This window comes from Daldinia loculata (assembly GCF_022478755.1).
Source record: "Daldinia loculata strain CBS 113971 unplaced genomic scaffold F4817scaffold_24, whole genome shotgun sequence".
NCBI lineage: Eukaryota > Fungi > Ascomycota > Sordariomycetes > Xylariales > Hypoxylaceae > Daldinia > Daldinia loculata.
The window spans coordinates 449,682-468,805 of NW_026054878.1; the positions used below are offsets into that span (position 1 = coordinate 449,682).

General features: G+C 43.9%; 8 protein-coding genes across 8 annotated transcripts; 4 read left to right on the top strand and 4 right to left on the bottom strand.

Annotated features, from left to right (window-relative positions):
• Positions 1–117: 117 nt before the first annotated feature.
• F4817DRAFT_337600 (glycosyltransferase family 15 protein) lies at positions 118–2,175 on the top strand. The gene is made up of 3 exons (XM_049303323.1): positions 118–833; positions 891–1,329; positions 1,413–2,175. Exons 1-3 carry the CDS (start codon positions 298–300, stop codon positions 1,734–1,736), a joined length of 1,299 nt encoding a protein of 432 aa, XP_049159194.1. The 5' UTR covers positions 118–297; the 3' UTR covers positions 1,737–2,175.
• A 605-nt stretch (positions 2,176–2,780) lies between these two features.
• F4817DRAFT_315931 (uncharacterized protein) lies at positions 2,781–3,202 on the bottom strand (the record flags this gene model as incomplete). Its single annotated transcript, XM_049300602.1, has 2 exons — positions 2,781–2,851; positions 2,923–3,202. 2 exons carry the CDS (start codon positions 3,200–3,202, stop codon positions 2,781–2,783), a joined length of 351 nt encoding a protein of 116 aa, XP_049159195.1.
• A 269-nt stretch (positions 3,203–3,471) lies between these two features.
• On the top strand, positions 3,472–5,902 carry F4817DRAFT_337604 (HET-domain-containing protein). The gene has a single exon (XM_049303324.1). The coding sequence runs from the start codon at positions 3,784–3,786 to the stop codon at positions 5,785–5,787; it is 2,004 nt and encodes a 667-aa protein (XP_049159196.1). The 5' UTR covers positions 3,472–3,783; the 3' UTR covers positions 5,788–5,902.
• F4817DRAFT_108758 (ferric reductase like transmembrane component-domain-containing protein) lies at positions 5,828–8,563 on the bottom strand. The gene is made up of 2 exons (XM_049297445.1): positions 8,435–8,563; positions 5,828–8,370 (listed from the first exon to the last, which is right to left on the bottom strand). Exon 2 carries the CDS (start codon positions 7,916–7,918, stop codon positions 5,939–5,941), a length of 1,980 nt encoding a protein of 659 aa, XP_049159197.1. The 5' UTR covers positions 7,919–8,370; positions 8,435–8,563; the 3' UTR covers positions 5,828–5,938.
• A 488-nt stretch (positions 8,564–9,051) lies between these two features.
• On the top strand, positions 9,052–10,345 carry F4817DRAFT_337638 (copper transport protein ctr4; the record flags this gene model as incomplete). The annotated part of the gene is made up of 2 exons (XM_049303325.1): positions 9,052–9,083; positions 9,159–10,345. Coding segments are annotated over 2 exons (511 nt in total), but the record flags the coding sequence as incomplete, so codon positions are not given.
• A 933-nt stretch (positions 10,346–11,278) lies between these two features.
• On the top strand, positions 11,279–13,143 carry F4817DRAFT_108671 (L-lactate dehydrogenase). The gene is made up of 4 exons (XM_049297444.1): positions 11,279–11,661; positions 11,718–11,769; positions 11,827–12,670; positions 12,747–13,143. Exons 1-4 carry the CDS (start codon positions 11,547–11,549, stop codon positions 13,014–13,016), a joined length of 1,281 nt encoding a protein of 426 aa, XP_049159199.1. The 5' UTR covers positions 11,279–11,546; the 3' UTR covers positions 13,017–13,143.
• Positions 13,144–14,030, bottom strand: F4817DRAFT_108769 (PEBP-like protein). Its single transcript, XM_049297446.1, has 3 exons — positions 13,740–14,030; positions 13,676–13,685; positions 13,144–13,619 (listed from the first exon to the last, which is right to left on the bottom strand). Exons 1-3 carry the CDS (start codon positions 13,957–13,959, stop codon positions 13,271–13,273), a joined length of 579 nt encoding a protein of 192 aa, XP_049159200.1. The 5' UTR covers positions 13,960–14,030; the 3' UTR covers positions 13,144–13,270.
• A 483-nt stretch (positions 14,031–14,513) lies between these two features.
• F4817DRAFT_365341 (uncharacterized protein) lies at positions 14,514–15,827 on the bottom strand. Its single transcript, XM_049306855.1, has one exon. The coding sequence runs from the start codon at positions 15,691–15,693 to the stop codon at positions 14,704–14,706; it is 990 nt and encodes a 329-aa protein (XP_049159201.1). The 5' UTR covers positions 15,694–15,827; the 3' UTR covers positions 14,514–14,703.
• Positions 15,828–19,124: the final 3,297 nt, after the last annotated feature.

The window sequence follows — 19,124 nt, forward strand, 5'->3', positions numbered from 1 at the left end:
ATGCGTTGTTGGAACCTGCACAAGTCCCAAAATAGGGGTCTGCTACCTGTATAGGTGTAACGTACTTCGTACAAACGCTAAAATGCACTACGTTCCCTACTAAAAAAAGGGACCTTGACAAATAAAACCCTTGACAACTAAAAAAGATCAACACATGGGAGACAATCGATAATCCCAACCAACAAATCAAAGGTGATGCAAATGGCCTCGGGAATGCCAACAAAAGATAGTGACATTATCTTTTCAACTACATCACACATGAGCTAGCCCGTAAAGTTTGGCTAGCATCTCTCTACCATGTCGCTGTTTAATCGGCTACCACGCCTACGAAGGAGAGGAGGATGGTTACAGTCGCCGTTCCTTTGGGTCCTCGGCGTTGCGTGTATTCTCGAGATCACCATTCACGCCTCCCACTACCGCGTGCCCGTACCGCCTCGCGAGTTCGATACTCCCTTCTATGCCTCCTGCCAGGAGCCTCCGAGCACTCCTCCAGACTCGCCTCGCGAGAATGCCGCCATCGTTATGCTGGCCCGCAACCAGGAGGCCGAGAAAGCTGCGAGATCCGTCCGCAGCATCGAGCAACGCTTTAACCGCTGGTTCCGATACCCTATCGTATTCCTTAACGACGAGCCCTGGAGCGACGAATTCATACAAACCATCAACGCTTCTACGAGTGCTCCGACCTTCTTCGAAATAGTACCCAAGGAACAATGGACTTTTCCGTCGTGGATGGACCAGGACGCCGCCCGCGCGAGTATAAAGGATCAGGGTGACCGTGGTATTTTATACGCGGGAAAAGAGACCTATCATCACATGTGCCGGTTCTTTTCTGGGTAGGCTAGCCGACTATACTTCGCTTGTTTGGTTTTACTGAGGCGTCAACATTGTAGGAACTTCTATCAAGTCGAGGCACTAAAGAAATACAAATGGTACTGGCGATTAGAACCCGACGTCGAGTTCTCATGCTCTATTACCTACGATCCCTTCGTCGAAATGGCTCGCCACAACAAAGTATATGGTTTCACGATATCGCTCTGGGAGGAAAAGCGCACGTGTCCTAGTCTCTTTAGGGAAGTATCGGACTGGAAGGAACTGAAGGGTATCCCTAGCACCAACCTCTGGAAAGCGAGTGTTGATGCGTCTTGGGTTCCCTGGCCTTTCCGTAGCCTACTCGGCTGGTTTTCACACCGCGATAGCTCGGGTGACGGATGGAATCTTTGTCATTACTGGAGCAATTTTGAGATCGCAGACCTTGACTTCTTTCGTGGCTCTAAGTATCAGGACCTTTATAAGCACTTGGAACACACCGGCGGCTTCTATTTCGAAAGGGTTCGTATACGTCGGACGGCAATGCCACAATACCGATTTATTCTCGTTTTTTATGTTTAAATTGCTAATTTGGTTTCTTACAGTGGGGTGATGCCGCAGTCCACTCACTCGCCGTGAACATGTTGGCAGAGCCGCATCAGGTTCATCATTTCGCCGATATTGGATACCGACACGATTGGTATTACCAGTGCCCCGCAAACTCGCCCGGTGGCCAACTACCCGAGTCGCAAGCACTCAACGAGGTCCAAAGTAAATGGGCTGAAGAAATCCCCGGTGGTGTGGGTTGCCGTTGTGACTGCGACGGCCGCCGGAATAGAAACCATGCCAGCTATTGCCTGAACAAGATGAAGGCGCCTAATACTGCTCATCGTCCCTGGTCTACATGGCTACTTAGCTTCATCTTTTGAAATATATACCCTCTGCTAATGTTAGTAGAAATTTATTACGGCATAGAGATACCCTTTGATGAAGAACTGCCGCCTCCAGTTAGTCACTATCAGACTCTCGCGATTATACTTATAGCGAGACAGCATGTCTTTAAGGCTTTCTAAAACGCGAAGTCGTTGCAGGCGTAGTCCGCCCCGCGACGAGCATTACGGGGCGACGAATTAGCCTTTTAGTTAGGATATGTTAACAAACTAGACAAAGATATTGGTTTAATGAAACTATATTTCTTAGAAGTCTTATAGTTCGGCTTAGAGTTGAATCGGCAAGATATCATATACACGAGATAGACAAGCGCGATCTACACCAGGGGTTGAGAGAAGACATTACAATGATACCAAGGTGGATGACTATATCAAGTCTATAATGCAGCGTATAATATAAAGAAATAACAAATCTGACGGCCCTAGAGAGTGATTTAGATTGTGATACTGATTTCTATTTAGTCCTTTTATTCACTGACGGTGTTACTATTGCTATTGCCACTAATGTAACTTGGTTTCTTTCGAGGGCGGTAACCCAATCGTAAATATAGCTTGCTACCTCATGTGGTATGGATATAACGCGATGGTAATAGTTGCACCAGGTCAAACAACCGGCTTGTATAGACCTAGTTGGACGCCTTTAGTACCCAAATACCAACTCTACCAAAGACACCATTTCTTCAACGTATGACCTAATGACCCCGCCGAAGCGTGCTTCCAGTTGCCGTGCCATGACATTATGTGGCCATGCAACCACTTAGTAGTATCTGAGTGTCGATATTGGCCCTAAATCTCTTTCCTCGAGTTGACTAATACGTCGAGCCACATACTAGGTTTGATATAGCGAACGCGTAATGAATAGCCCGTCTCTTTTTGTCTGGCGGAAATTTAAACTTCTCATAGAGTGCCAGCCCTCCTAATTTCCCCATCCGGGCCGGAAACACATCTGCGACGTGAAAATGGCGGAATATCGGCCGAGTCTAGGGTGCTATGCCATAACTCGGGCGCAAAACGCTAGTATTCTCACGAGATGTTCTCGGTGTCGACAGCCATTTCCTCTTTGGCAATTTCGGTAGTCTTTTCCGCAGGTACATCTACATGCAACCCTCAATTAGCGACTGGCTTCTTCTTCTTTTCCGCCCCGTCTTGAAAACAGGCAACATACCTTTCATCTCAACCTCACCCTCGGCCTCCATCTTGCGCTTCATAGCATGGTTCATCTTCCGCTCGACCTTGCGCCTCTTTTTCGAGCTGAGCGCTGCGTTTGGTCCACTCGTTGGTAATAGTCCGGGGCGTGCGCCGCGCTTCGTGTCCGCTTTGGCGACTCGGCCCTTCTTGTCGAGGGCGGCGGTGCTGATGCGCTTCTGGTTCTGCTTCCTCGCTTTGGCAGCGCGGGCTATGAGGCGGTTCTTCGAGGGCCCGTTGGGGTTCTTAACGGACGGCATTTCGTCGAATTGGGTGGTTTGCAATGATTTCTTATAGTAAGATAGGTAAAATAGGCAGGTTTTGGAGTTGTAGACGGATGTAAAGAAAATATTGGAGGGGTTCGGTTTTGAAAATTTTAGTGGGGCCGATGTCGAAGGATGCAAGGATCTCCATGCTCTCCGCATCACCCGTTAAGCCAATATCATGCAATATACGAAGTACGGTTATACCCGCAGATACCTCATAGCCCCCTTTTCTCTGACTCTTATTAACTGTTTTCCTTTATACAATACATACAAAGCGGAAAGGTTAGAGTATAATTGCGCAGATAGAGGAGACAAGATGTAACATAACTGTATAACTGTTGACTACCTAAGATAAAGAAAGTCTACGCATGTAGATTAATACCCTTGACCAAAAAAGCTCTAGTTCATCATTGAGGCCGAAACCCCTCTGATCCTGCGTCAGCTTTCTAATATCTAGCATGTCTTATGTTGAATCTATGCGGATTATCTCATGCTTATTTCCGGTCTAGCGTTACACACCACATATAAATTCAAATATACAAGAGAGATATAAACCGCATCTAAAGACTAACAAGATGAGCCCAGTTCCCATAACTATCACAGGATCGCTATGTGAGCTTTGCTATCAATTCATCGATAACCTCTTCTCCTTCAACTTTACTATACAGGTCGTTTATCCAGCGCGGTGGCAGCCAGTAGGTTCAGAATGGACACCCGAGAAGCCCTGGGGAGATGCCTTCCATCACCATGAGACATTCGAAGACCTCACAAATAGTGCCAAGACGTGTGAGCTTTGTAATGTCCTCTACGTGGACCTTGCGCCTTTGGACACAACTCTACATCAAGGCTGGTTAGGTTTATATCCGTTTTGGTCCTCAGGTCGTGCAGGAGACAACCAACTGAAAGGCCATTTTCGCGTTGGCTTTCGCGATTCTCTGCAGAATATGCCCTGGGGAAGCAGCAAAATTGGAAGTATCCCACTACATAGTTTTAGAACCTGCCGACGGAAGCCTCTGGGAAAGGGTGAGGAGGTACACTGGCTAGATGCTTATAGGAGAATCCCAGCCGTATCAACGACTCTAAGCCCATCACATATCTCTCGAGTGGCGGCTGAGTGGCGGCAAGAGTGCACCGAAGCTCATCCAAACTGTGCTAAATCCAACTCGGATAATGTACTTCCAACAAGGGTAGTCGATATAAGCGATAGTGAAACAGGACGAATCCGTATATACGAATCAAAAGGGGAAATGATGCCATATGCCACACTCAGCCATTGTTGGGGCGGTATAATCCCGTCCGTCACCACAATAGCTAACTTGAAGGTAAGAACTAGTGGAATGGACATCGATGAACTACCCCAGAACTTCAGGGACGCTATCGAGGTTACCAGAGCCCTCGGGTTACGATACCTGTGGATAGACGCTCTGTGCATCATCCAAGACTCGAAGCTGGATTGGGATCAGGAAGCTGGGAGGATGTATTCCGTGTACGCGGGTGCCTCGATAGTGATATCTGTCCTCGATTCTGCGGGCAGCACCAAGGGCTTTCTTAAGCCGAACAGACCACCACTGTCGCTAATAAGCGACGAATATGCCGTCCAGAAGGTGTATCTTGAGATTAATGAATACCTTACGGAATGCCCGTTAAACGGCCGCGGTTGGTGCATGCAAGAAAGACTTCTGGCCAAACGTGTGTTGCACTTTGGAAAGGAGCAGATGTTCTGGGAGTGTCTCACTGATTTTAAGTGCGAGGACGGGAAAAATTATACCGGCGAGTCGGACGGGCACTTCGTGGCAAAGTTCATGCAGATCCGAAAACAGATTGGTGTATGCGCCGCCAAAGGTGTTGAGTTAGATTGGAAGGCATGGTATCAGTTGCTAGAAGAGTACACTACACGGAAGTTCACCATTTCTACTGACAAGCTACCTGCTGTTGTTGGAGCTGCGGCATTATTCAAGTCTACCAAGCCAACTGCGACGTATATTGCCGGCTTATGGCAGGAAGATATCGCGCGTGGTCTCCTATGGTGCGCCCACTATTACCACGCGCCAGGCCGGAAAGTTTGGGGAATATCAACAACCGACGAGATCTCCGTACTATCTAAACCGCCTACGAAACGCGCACCCAGCTGGAGTTGGGCTGCCCTCGATGGCGCACTCGACTTTTGGGCACTCCGGATCGGGGGGTTTGTCGTTGAAGTCTTAGATGTGGCAATGGAAGCTGAGAAGGAGGTTATACATGGCTATCCGGATGGAAGTATAAAACTCAGGGGCCGCCTTGCGCAGATGTTTTATCACCCCCCGGAAGATAGTAAACACGACGTCGGTGTCTTGACATTTGAGCCAACCGACTCTCCAAATTTTCTTTCCGGGCCAGTCCATAGCTGTGTCATGGATTTAGATCGTCAGTCACCGCGACTATGCTGGGCGTTGGTAATGACGGAGTCACCTAACGACAAGTACTTGCTTGTTCTTCACATGCGCAAGGACGGATCCTACCGGAGGGTCGGAATGAGCAATGTACAATGGCGGGAGGTTGATCTAGCGAGGTTTAGAACACAAGAAATACGTATCACTTAAAATCATCATAATGAAAATACGAAATGAATAATTGTCACTTGACAATGGGAAACTCGGCACGGGTCACAATCAGGTTAATCATGGACGGCAACACCGGTTGCTTTGAACATTATAGTATTTTTTGTGGTTTTCCCTCAACTCAAGTACCCCTTTACCACTCGAGCCGGTCGTCGCATATTAAGCTGACATCATATCGACCATTTCCTTTCCAGACCTTCCCGCCCGAGTTGCATGACGCTACAATACTCCTTAAGTCGCTGATCATGCCTCCTGGTCCGCTTGCATATACGGCCGTGGAGCCTCTGACGGTGTTGTCTACGAATCCCCTAACTAACTTGTTCAGGTCGGGGTGTCTGTCAAATCCTTCCCCTCCGATTCTCTCGACATTGAGGGACGACGCAGACCGAACACCCTTCACGGAAGAAACAACAGACGAAGCCAAACCGGACTCCTTCGCGGCTATATCGTCCTTCTCTAATATATCGTCGTTTATCGACGGGCTCCTGCTGCTTGCTTCCCTCGTCACATATATGTGAACTTCAATCTTATGCGCCTTGGCGGCTTTTCGAATGGTATCGAGTTCCTTCTCGACCCAACGGGTATCATCCTTCTTCCTTACTGCCCAGACCAGCTGGACTTTCCGGTCCTTCATTTCTGGTTGCTCTATTATTCCAAGCAAGACTGGTAAGACGTACGTAATTCCTGTTCCACCAGCTACGCAGAGCACATTGACATCCGGTGTCAATTCATCGACTATCGACTCTCCATATGTTCCCGACAGGATTAGAGGAGTCGTTGCGCTAGGCGATGCGGCTAATTTCCTCGCAGTCAGTTCTGCGACCTTCTTCGTCTCTCCTTTCTTCGCTCTAAGAATGTACGAGTGAGAAACAAGCCCATCCTGTACCTTTGGCAAGTTGAGCGGCGTAAACGGATGAGACTGCCATAAGCTGCACTCCGTGAAGCAAAGGTAGAAGTGTTGTCCAACTGTCCAAGCATCCTGAGGATAAGTAAAATCCATACGCACGACATCCCCGTGCTCTGCGTCGGGAAAGTGCTTCAAAGATGCGTGTGCCGCCCGGAACCCCATGGATCCGCCAGGTAAATATTGGTAATGAATAAGGGCCGATCGCAAGAGTCTAACTCCACGGTCCAAGAACCAGAGAGCCAACCCCGGGATCAGGAAGCATTGCAAATTCGCCCAATGACCCCAGCAGGCCCCGATATATACCATCGCCAGGACGTAGTGCGCCTTGCGGAAGAACTCGTAGCCAGTGAGGCGAATACCCCAGGGAGTACTCAACGCAAAGAGGATTAACAGCAGGATTTGCGCGACAACTCCCCAGATGATATACAGCTGCTTGATCCATTCTATCGCGGTCGTCGGCTGCGGTTGATATAGTCGGACTTCGATTACAGTCCAGCCAATAGTGTGCAGAGATCCTTGCACAACGATGATATATCCGAGCCAGCGATGAAGAAAGTTGAAGCTCTGGTACGGGACTCCAGTAAGAAGAGAGAGGATAGATTCCCTGCTCGATAACAAGATCGACAGTGGCGTGAGAGCATATGCAAAGACGCCAACTCGGTCAGACCACGGGCCCAAGCTCGTTCTGGTGTTGTAAAGCTCGGGCTTGTTCTTTATGGGCGTGACCCATGTCTGGTACGTGATGCCGAGGAAGCTAAATATTAGCAAATAGCCTGCTAAGATAGTCAAGATCAAGACTTGAAGTCGCGTCGTTCGGCCAAAGACGAATCGAACCGAGTCGGGTAGTAAGTAGCGACGGATTAATGCCGCGGCCGTCCTCCTTATTCGCGAGCGTCGACTAGCTATTTTTGCTACTATTTCGCTCTCGATGGCACCGGTGGGTATCTCGTCGGCGCGAGGGGACGGGAAGACGCGTTTTCCGATAGTCCAAAGCAGGAGAATTCCAGCAATTACCGACCACATTATGCCGGAATAAACCATGGTCAAATCGTGGGATCCATACACCTGATCTAGGTAGGCGCAAGATCCGGGGTCGTTCGTACACGGAACGGCTCTGTCGACATAACCCCAGTGCTTCTCTAACGCGGCGGCCTCGCTGAGATTCTGAATATGGCGAGCTGCCAGCGGGTTCTCCATGGTAGCCATCTTTTTGCAAGTCGTCCTGACGACAGACACTGGAAGGCGTTTGATCGCGTATGACGGGCGAGCGACTGGCGTAACCCGAGAAGCGGGAAGGCTTTTTGTTTAATAAGACTGCAGAGTTTGCAAGAAGTCTGCAAGCTTAACTCCTGTCGACGGTTGATTGATGATCGACGGTTGCTTGCAGGAGCCAGTGGACGCGATGATAATATAATAAAGTGACCAAACAGACAAGCGAGTACAGCTCGTTGAGCTAGTTAGACAGGACACCGTCCAACCGTTGCACCCATTGCCGGGACAAGGTGGTGCCACCTTCAAGTTGCCTCCTCCGTCTAGAGGACAATTCCTCCCCAAGAGCTCCGTCATTCTCGGCGCGCTGGTGGAAACTTGCTCAATGATGCTACCCCCGACGGTTCGAAACATACACCGTTCAGGCCGTTAAGCCCGTGAAGGGAAAGCTTGAGAAGAATTGAGCACGTTTTTCAGGGGTCGTATATGGCTTGGCGTACAAGGATGTCTTACTTGAGACCACCAATAATAGACTAGACTCTTGGACGTTTGAGGCGTCGAGCCGTCGAAAACGAAGCCCTAATGGGCCAAACAGTCGGATTTGTATCCACTTTGCCTGCGTCCTAGATACGATCATCTGCCTTTCCGCTGAAACCCGCCATCTGACGCTTTTATCTAAGACTGTTAAAGAGGGACTTTACGTTGTAGGCGCGGTCGCCGCGCCCAGTCCTTTCTCATCCTCGAACTATCGACCTTCCCAAAAGGCCGAATCTTGCTCTTATACTCTCATCTTATAAGATATCGTCATCTTTCTATGTCGAGCGGGTCGCAAAGTCTTGGAAAAGCGACGGCATAATAAAGGCATCAGTGTTCCTACATCCTAAAACTTGAGTCTTCACAGGCCAAAATTCCTCGTCCCGGGTCCAATTGCAGGCTGATTTCCGCGTCATCCTCCGAGCGCACCCAACGGGAAGGTTGTTACAAATTTTGCCGGCGCATCTAAATTAACCGCCAACATGGATCACAGCCATATGGATATGGGGAGTAGCAACGCTACGTGCACACATGCGGTACGTGTGACTAATTGATACTGAAATAGAGCCGACTGGACAATGACTGACCGAGAAATAGATGGCATGGAACTGGAGTACTATTGGCACTTGTAAGACTTCCTCATTATATCCAGGACATATCCAAGAGGCTTGGCGTGGATACGCAGGTTATTAACAGATTCTAGGCCTCCTTGCTGAATCGTGGCGCATTGAAAACGAGGGGACTTTTGCAGCCTCGTGTATCGGCGTTTTTATTCTTGTCATATGCCTAGAGTTCCTCCGCCGGATAGGAAAGGAGTATGACAGCTTTATCCTACGGCAGTTCCAGCAGCATTTAGCGGCGGAAACCCGCGCATCCAAAGGAGAAGACTCATGCTGTTCCGAGGCGCCGGCCCCGGGGCCGCAAGTCGTCACGTTTAGGGCAACGCCCGTACAGCAGCTGATCCGTTCTATCATACACGCATTTGCGTTCGGTGCCGCATACATACTCATGCTCATAGCTATGTCATATAACGGCTACATCATAATAAGCATCATTATCGGCGCTGGTGTTGGAAAGTTCCTATGCGATTGGATGATCGCCAAGGTCGTGATCGGAAACGAGTCCCAATCAGATAAAGGGGCGAACAGCGGCCTGGAAGAGCCGTCTGTATGCTGTGGTTAATGTCAGATTTACGTTTAGATACCCATTGTGTAGTTTTTGGTTCAGGTTTGCTCGGACAATAAATGCCTAATTTCATCGGTACGATTTAAGGCTGATCTGCAAGAAGTATGTTTTCGATACCCAATCCGCTGCGAGATCGACCAGTGGAAGAAAACTTTTAAGTCAAAGTCGCAGCATAGAAAAGTTCTCGACCTATTATCACATGCAAAGCAAGTGCTACGACTCGTCGTCTTATAGATATATTTAGTTCGATTGTAGATCGATCGAATATCAACTAAAGTGAGGTGACCCGATTGCTTGGTTACTTTGGAGTCGTTACTAAATGCGATCTGTTACTTGGACACGACGAGACTTGGGTAATTACCCTGAGCTTGGGGGTCACGCTTGACTTTGTAACCTCGTCTTAAACACCACCAGTCGCGATACAAGAATATCGCGTCAACCTCTGGGTTTACATAATGTGTGACCTATTTTTGGGTTCTCCCCGGATTCCAACAGGCTTGGATCAGCCGGTCGAATATTAGGCAATACGGATCTGGCTATTTTCGATGACAACATCGACGTCCTACACCGATGGGATGTATCTTGGTCTCGAAAGAGGAACTCCAGACTCGGAGGTGAAGGTCTTGGAATGAAGGAGAATCTGAAAAGGTACGAAAGTTTTTATCTTTTGTCTCAAGAAACGTATACTGGAGGCAGCCCTGCGGGCTGCACAATATGCCCGAGTTTACATAATTGCGCACGTGCCAGATACTGCCCATTGAGTTACTTTCCTATTTGGGCCATGGAAAAAATTCGACACAATAACCCCTCGTAAACTCGGGCATATCTCAGAATCAAGCTTCTCATCTAAGTCTGATAGCATTATCATAATACGACTAAGATGGGCGCTATTTTCTCCGTCGCCGTTCTTTCCATGCTTAGTATGGGAATGGCCAACCCAATTGTTAAGGCGAGCACTAGCACGCCGTTTTGATTCCCGGCCAACGTAACAGGCAGCATGTCGCTACCTTATTTCCCCCATAACATAACTAGCAGCGCAACAATATGGGCACCCACCAACGTCACGAGGAGCGCTACTATCTACTCTCCTGACTCTACCCCATCCTCTCTCTAAGGTCTCAACAACGAGCTGTTGCTGTCGATCGACCCTTGCTATCTGCCTAAGCCTTGCGCGGTAGTCGATCATTACATGTCCAAGTAACCGAGGGAATGTTTCTGAACTGCGAACGACGAATCGGCAACTGAATCGGAAAGTCTGTTCGGAGATCTAGAGTAGAAAGCCGAGTGAAGTGCGAAAGTGTGCTCCTTTCTCGCACCAGTCTTGCGGTCCGTAGGCGAATGCATTTTTTATGGGCTATCGGTATTTCATACATGAAAAGATGTTGAATGATGGAACTATTAGGGAAGGCCTTCGACCGTTTCCGGACATCTCGTGGAACTTATTGATGGTCTTACTCCAAATAATTGGCTAAGACCCATTGTATATACTCCTCGGAAAGTTGTCGTTACGTTGTAAATATGGGTTCGGATGGAAAATGTTCGGAGTCTCGCCGTCTCGGGGGGATTTTGAGTTTTTGTTTTCAACTTGGAGTATATATAAAATCAATAGACGAGTATAATTGGTCAGTTGAAATATTTAGATGTGAATAACTAGATGTCTGCATGGTGCTTAGTGTTGTCTTCGACTCTATTGCCGCGCCATATCCTAGTTTTACAGGTAAATCAATGACCGTGTCTTGATGTCATCGGTGGTCTTACGGCGCCGTCGATCGGGCGCTGTTCTATCACTAGAAAAATATAAAAAAGGAATGAAATTTTGCCAAGAGATGTTGAAGTCAGCAGGCAATCGCCAGTAAATTCCGATACACATAATATATATCATTGACTTATATCCTCAAGCGCCACCATGAGCAACCCGGATAACCCCAACATCAGCCAACGCAGCACGCCGCAATGGGCCCTCTATCAGAGGGAGCTCTTCTGGGCACCGAACGAGGAGAAGCACCCGCCCTTTAACACGCGTGAGAATCGATACTATATATAATATGAGTATCGCGTAATCTAACGGAATCCATAGACCCCGATAAGCTGAGAGAGACGGCTAGGGAGCGCCTCACCCAGTCTGGATGGTATGACAGTCTACTTTATAAAACCAATCATTAAACCAAATCTCACCTAAATCCTAGGCACTACGCATCCTGCAACGCCGGCCTCTCATGGACACACTACGCCAACCGACAGGCTTTTTACCGGCACCAAATCGTGCCGCGAATGCTCGTCGGCACAGACCAGCGGGACACCGCAACCACCATCTTCGGCCATCGCGTCGCAGCACCGATTGGGTTCGCACCTATCGGCATTAATCGGATCTACCACGCGACGGGGGAACTCTCCCCCGCGAAGGTGGCCGGCGAACTGAACCTGCCGTACTGTCTGAGCTCCGCCGGCAGCTACAGCATCGAGGACGTAGCGCACGCCAACGGCGACGGCGGCGTACGCTTCTTCCAGCTATACTGGAGCCCGGACGATGCCGTGGCGTTGTCGATGCTGCGACGTGCCGCGCAAAACGGGTATACTGCATGCATGTTGACTACGGATACATGGCAGCTAGGCTGGCGACACGACGACGCCGCGCATGGGAACTATGCGTTTTACCACGAGCACGGGGCAGGCGACCTCGGGCTCAACGACCCGGCGTTCCTAGATCGTCTGCGAGAGGCGAAGCTGGATCCGAAAGATCCCAAGGACAAGTACCGCGTCGGCGCGGAGTGGATCGACAAGCACATATGGCACGGACAATCATTCTCGTGGAAGAGATTGCCATGGCTGATTGAGAATTGGAAGAAGCTTAGTGGTGGGAAGCCGTTTTGCATCAAGGGGATCCAGAGCGTGGCGGATGCGCGCAAGGCGGTTGAGCTGGGGGTCGATGGGATTGTTGTTTCGAATCATGCTGGGCGGCAGGTTGACGGCGCGATTGCGAGTCTGGATGCGCTGGAGAAGATTGCGGATGCGGTGGGGGATAAGATATACGTGAGTTTACCAAAGTTATATCCTTTAACAGGAAAGATATGAAAACAGCAATATGGTACTGATAGCTATACGGCAGATCATGTACGACTCGGGCGTCCGGGGCGGCGCTGACGTGTTCAAGGCTCTAGCGCTCGGAGCCAAATTCGTGTTGATAGGTCGTCTATGGGTGTACGCGCTGGGCTCCGGCGGCGAGGAAGGTGTGCGCCATGTGATGAAGGGACTTCTGGCAGATTTCGACATTTTGATGAACGTCGCGGGGTATCCAGAGCTGAAAGATATCAATCGCGATGCTTTGGACTCCCTGCCGAAGGGAGCTTACTTCCCGTCTACGACGGAAATCGCGTGAGCATTCAACAGATTTTACAATGCCGACGAAGAGGTGGTTGAGCTGTTGTAAACGGTCACTTCTGAGATCACGAATGAAGAAAGCGATGGCAACGACTGGTAAATTGACAAATTGACAAAGGGAATATTGGAGTCTTAGATGTTTTCGACACGGAGCGAACGCAAAGCCGTCTCTGGCAATGCACATCAAGGTTATCTTCATATATACATTCACGTTTCCGTAGGCTACCCTCTTTTCTCATATATGCTTCCCACTTAACCCGTAACGTTGAAGTAGTTCGCGGCAATAGGGTCCTTTAGTCCGGCAGCCGTGATGAACTTGGGAACGCTAAAGCCAGTCTTCTGGCTCTGGAGCATCTGACTCGCGGCCGCGGGGACCTGCCAGTTCTCCGGCTGCTCCCAAAGTAGGTTCGTGTATCGGTGCGGGTGAGGGGGGTTCTCCGGCTGAGGTGCCGGGGCAAACCATGCCACGGGGCCGTTGGCCGTGGACGTAAGCGTGCTGACGCCGTCGACTGATGCACTGCCGCTGGCCTTGAAGTCTCGGATCACGGTGTGAAGATATGTAGCTGGTTGGCCCTGGCCGGGGTTTATGAAGTTGGTTGATCTAGCATCATAGAGTTAGCAACAAGAAATAAGTTTCCAGGAGTCGTTGAAACATACGCATCGAGGTCTGTTATAAATGATCAGCTAGCTGGTTTTTGAAAACTTCAAGGATACGACTTACCGATCAGCATCCACAGATAGGTACCGTTAGCAGGAATTCCCAGACCAATAGTCGGCTGCCTCGAGGTTTCGGTTTTCGCCAGTGCTAGACCAGGCGTCACAGACTTGGTCCCGAATGTGACCTCGAGCTTTTGCTCTACGACCGGAGCGAAGCCCGACGGGGTCTGAGCAACTGAAATGCTGGCAAAAGCCAGGGCGGACAGAACACCGAAACTCTTCATCTTGAATATCAACGTCTATGGTAATAATTATTTTATGCGAGTCGACGATCCGTCACATTAGGTAGGCTCCCAGGACCCGGGTCTGATATAAATAGTAGGTTGTCATCGAATCGCGTGTCTTGCGCCATAACTCATGCGGAGCTCTTTTACATTATTCAGGGGTAGGCAATCTACTTCATGTTAATGCCGCCACTATGAAGTTTATATACGCTCGTTGGCTAAATAGCCAATTTTCCTCATCGGGCTCGGGCGACCTCTGCATTGCCAATCTTCCGTCTTGGCGAATTAGCTATAAGAATTTACTTGAACGCGGGGTCTCCGCAAATTGATGGCAGTTATCTAGCTTGGATTTTGATATTGGTTGCCGATCACTCAAATAGCAAGACCTATCTAGACTTGCCCCTATCACGGGACCCTGGAGAGTATCCTATCGTTCCTAGGAAAGTTTCTCCTTGGTTGTAGTCCTATGGACGCCGGATCTCATCTGCTTTATAATTCTCTATTCGAATGAATTTTAATGCATTAGATGTTGCTTGTTAGACTTTGGAGGACAACACTGATAAGATTGTAGAAAACACAGGGGGCAACAAAGAGATCTATAAGACAAATTATTACATTAATAAAAGAGCGACTACTAGCATGATACGTAAGTAGTTTAAAGCATCAAAATACCTACGCCGTGAGATACAAACGTACACAATATACGTGACTAATCTCAGGACTTTCAGTCCTATGCCGATACATCTAAAAAAACGCGTACGGTCTCGTTCGTAGTTTCCAACGAGTTTCCATGTCAAACTTCTCAACCGAGCGCATCCATACGAGAAGACAAGGGGCCCAACGGATCGCCTGTCCCGTTTCCCATAGCCTATCTCTTATGACCTTGACTGTACGCGATCCCATCATCTCTTCCTTGATTTGGCGCGAACGGAGTCTCTTCACCGGCCTCTTCATGGCTAGCTTTTTCTCCTTCATGACTCTGCGGCTCGTATTGACTTCGACAGTTGGTGATTCGAGAGTTTGTTCCTTTTGATGTTTTGCTTTCTCTGCCTTTTTCTGCTTACGCCTCTCCTTCTGTCGCTCTTTGTAGGTCTTCTGCGGCGAAGAAGCAGGGGGTAATTCGGGAGAAGGCTGTATAATAGTAGATGGCGTAGGAGGAGATGTATTAAGGGGCACTGTGGTAGGAGGCGTCGCTGGAGGAGGCGTCGCGGGAGGAGGAGGTGTTGTAGAAGGAGTTGTGACAGGAGCGCCACGAATAGCCAGCTCACAGACCAGCTTGATTACTTCGCGACTGACCAGATTCGATAGATCACGAAGCCCCATAGCATGGAGTACTTGTGGATTTAGGGTCATTCTCTGGGGCGGAGTCTCGTCCACGACTGGCTTCGCGTTAATCTTCTCTGCAGCCTGGTCACGTTCGATTTCCGAACGAATATCACGAAGACGATCAACCTTTAGCTGCATGGATTCCATCCCGGATTGTAATGACTCTCCCATAAGGCTCAATTTAGGCATGATCTCGTCAATTACCAAGCTGTGCCTCTCTTGGATCTCTTTCAGCTGATTGCGATGGGCTTCAAGATGCTCTCCATGAATTTCAAGGGCGACTTTATATCTAGCAGCCTCTCTGATTACCCGGGGGGTTTTCAACTTGTCGGATCCAGTTTTTTTGGTGTTCATCGCGCCAGTGTTCCCGTCCGCGGTGTCTATTCGGTTGCCACCTTTAGAAGCCATCGTGAGATTGTTGATTTATGTTGTAGTGGTAAATTTTGGATGGCATTTTTTCCTGTGGGGCTGTGAGAAAGTAGGCAGATGGTTGCCTTGGTTTAGAGAGCCCAAACTGTTTATTCCAGAACGCGTGTTGACAATGTGGTTGCACGGGTGATTTAGTTGCCTCAACTCGCAGAGAAAAAGCGGATGGAACAGGTGACATGCTCTTTACCATCAATCCTAACACAACGACGTGTTAATAAACGATTATTGTAACACACCGGTGCTTTCATTGATTCTAGAATTTTGTATTGTGGTTTCCATTCACTTTTTATCCTGAAAATAATACACAACTCTCTAAAGGGATTGAATTTAAAGATCTACTCATCGAAACATAGATAGTAAGCCTATTAATGTGAAACTTCGAATTATCAAAGGGACGGCATGTAAATAGAACAACTCATTTTGCATTAGCCAATTAAGCTTGGCGCGTCCTGATTTTAAGAAATTCGATAGAACATGAGGAGTTTTTATATTTGCTAGGAAGGAATGCCGAGTTTCTTTGCTTAATGTGCGAACTTAAGCACAATACCGCCGCCATCATTAATACAGTCAAATATGGAATTTGGAAACGTCCGAATTTATGAGGGTTATTATCCTAGGCTACTTTTCTCATATTATGTTCTTTGCCAGAACTTCTCATAAATTTGGGCTATTGTAGCCCGAAAAGGTACCCTCTTGTTTCTTGATTAGAAATCTAAAGCAGCGAATAGAGTTGAAGTAGATGCAAACTATCAATTCCGTATATTCCAAGCGGCATGACAGTTATTAATAACATGCCACAATTGCCAGTGTTAATAATTCAGTTACGAGGAACAGTAAATGCCTTATCACCTGGAATAGATCGCCGGTTATCTCAGTGAACTCAGACCAGTGACGCAAACTTTGTTATACCCCCTCCAGCCACACCTTTTTTTGACCAATCACACCCCCAACCTACTCCCCTTACAAATTTCGCATCTTTGATCTAAAGTAACTCGGGCGATTTTTACTACAATAATTATTTAACATTAAAAATAACAATAACATTAACGCGTTTAAAATAAGTTTTAATTAATTTAAAATATTTATTAATTTTATTATTAATAAATATACGTGTTTGCCCGATTTTTTAAACGTTTAAATACACGTGTTTTAAACGTTTTAAACGTTTTAAACGTTTTAAAATAATAATTAACCGCATTATACCGGTTATAACACTAGTTATAACGTTTTTAAAAATATATTATTAATTTAAACGTTAAAGTTTATAATATTATAACGTAATATTATATAAATATATAAAAAAAATAAAAAACTTAAAAAATTATTATATTAACTTTAAATTAAAAAAAATAAAATATATTATACGTTATTATAAATATATATGTAAATATAAATATTATTTTAATATATTATTATATGTTTTTATATATTTTTAAACGTTAAAGTTTAAAATATTATAACGTAATGCCGTATAAATATATAAAAAAAATAAAAAAGTAAAAAAAGTAAAATATTAACTTTAAATTATAAAAATAAAAATTATTTCGTACGTTATTATTAAATATTAAATTATCGTAAATATAAAGTTTAATTTTTAAAAAAATTTATTTTAACGTGGTTAAAAACGCCCGAGTTATTTTAAATTAAAATTTATTAAAACTTATGCTTTAATTATTTTTTTAAACTTATAGACCCATAAATATAATAACATAAACCAAGCGTTTTATAACGTTTATAACGCAATCGGGCGTAAGTTTAATTTTAACGAATTTTAATTTAAATTTATTAAAATAAATCGCCGGGTTTTTTTTTAAACTAATACACGGTATTATGCGCTTACATTTCGAAATTAAAAACGGGGGTTTTATTCGCATTTTTCGTTTTTTAACGATTTTTATAAAAGTTTAATATATTACTTTATACCAATAAAACCATTACCAATTAAAGTTATTAAATAATTAAAATTTAAAAAATAATTAATATTAAAATTGTTTTTTTAAAAGTAATATTAATTATAAATTATTAAATTATTAATAAAATAAAATAATAATTTTTTATTTTATATATTTTATAAAAAGTTTAAATTATTAATTAATAAATATCATTAATATATAAATTTATATAAAATATTAAATAAATTACCACATTTATTTTATTTATACATTAATTATATTATTAAAATAATTAAAAAAAATTTTTTTTTTTAATTTATTAAATTTTATATTAAATAAAATTTTATAAATTAATAATTTTATTTTAATAAACGGTTTTTAAGTTATTAATGTAATATTTTACATTTAATAAAAAATATTATATTTTTTTTTATTTTTTTTTATTATTTGTTAAATTTACCCGTTATAATGGTTAACATATAAAAAATTATTATAAATTTAAAAATTATATATATTTTAATATTATTAAAAACATATTAAAATTAATATAACTTATAAATCGAAAATTAATTTATTAAAATTTAATATTTTTAAATTTTATAACTTACATTTATATATTATAAATTATTCCCGATTAAATTTTTAATTAATGTTAAAATTAATTTATTTTTATATTATTTTTATTTTTTTATATAATGTTTTTATTTTAATTAAAGTAATTTTTAAATTATTTTATTAATTAAATTAAAAATATATATTATTATTTAATTATATTTTTTTAAAAATTTTAAATTATAAGTAAAACAAAGTATATGTACGGATTAAGTAATAAAAAAAAATAAAAAAAAATAACGTAACGAATAAAAAAAAAAAGAAAAAAAATAATACAAAATAAAGTTATTACGATAATTGTTATTATAATGATTATTGTTATTATTAAAATTACGAATTATATGTATAAATATTATTTAAAAAAAATTACCTTTTGTGTAAAAAATAGTCACGTGTTACCACGTGATTATCTTTACGTAATGACATTTTATTATTAATAACTTTTTTTTATCTTTTTTTTTTATATAACGTAATTACATATAATTTAATTAAATTTAATTAATTTAACATTAATAAATTTTTATTTTTTTTTATTTTTAATCCGTTTTTTTTATATTATAACGTAATTGTTAATAAGTTTTAATTTATTATAATAATAATAAATTTAAATAAATTAAATTAAGTTAAAACGGTTAAAATAAAAGTAATGGTTAAAGTTTTTATTAAATTTTTCATTTAATTAAATTTCGTTAAATTTTTTCGTTTAATTTAATTTTACATTAAACCTTTTATTTAATTAAATTTTTTTAAATTTTTTTATTTAATATAATTTTTCGTGGTAAAGTTTTTTATTATATTAATTAAAATTAATTAAAGTTAATTAAAGTTAATTAATTAAAACGGTTAAAATAAAAATCGTTTAATTAAAAACGAGGTTATTTTTAATTAAATCGTTTAATTAAAAAC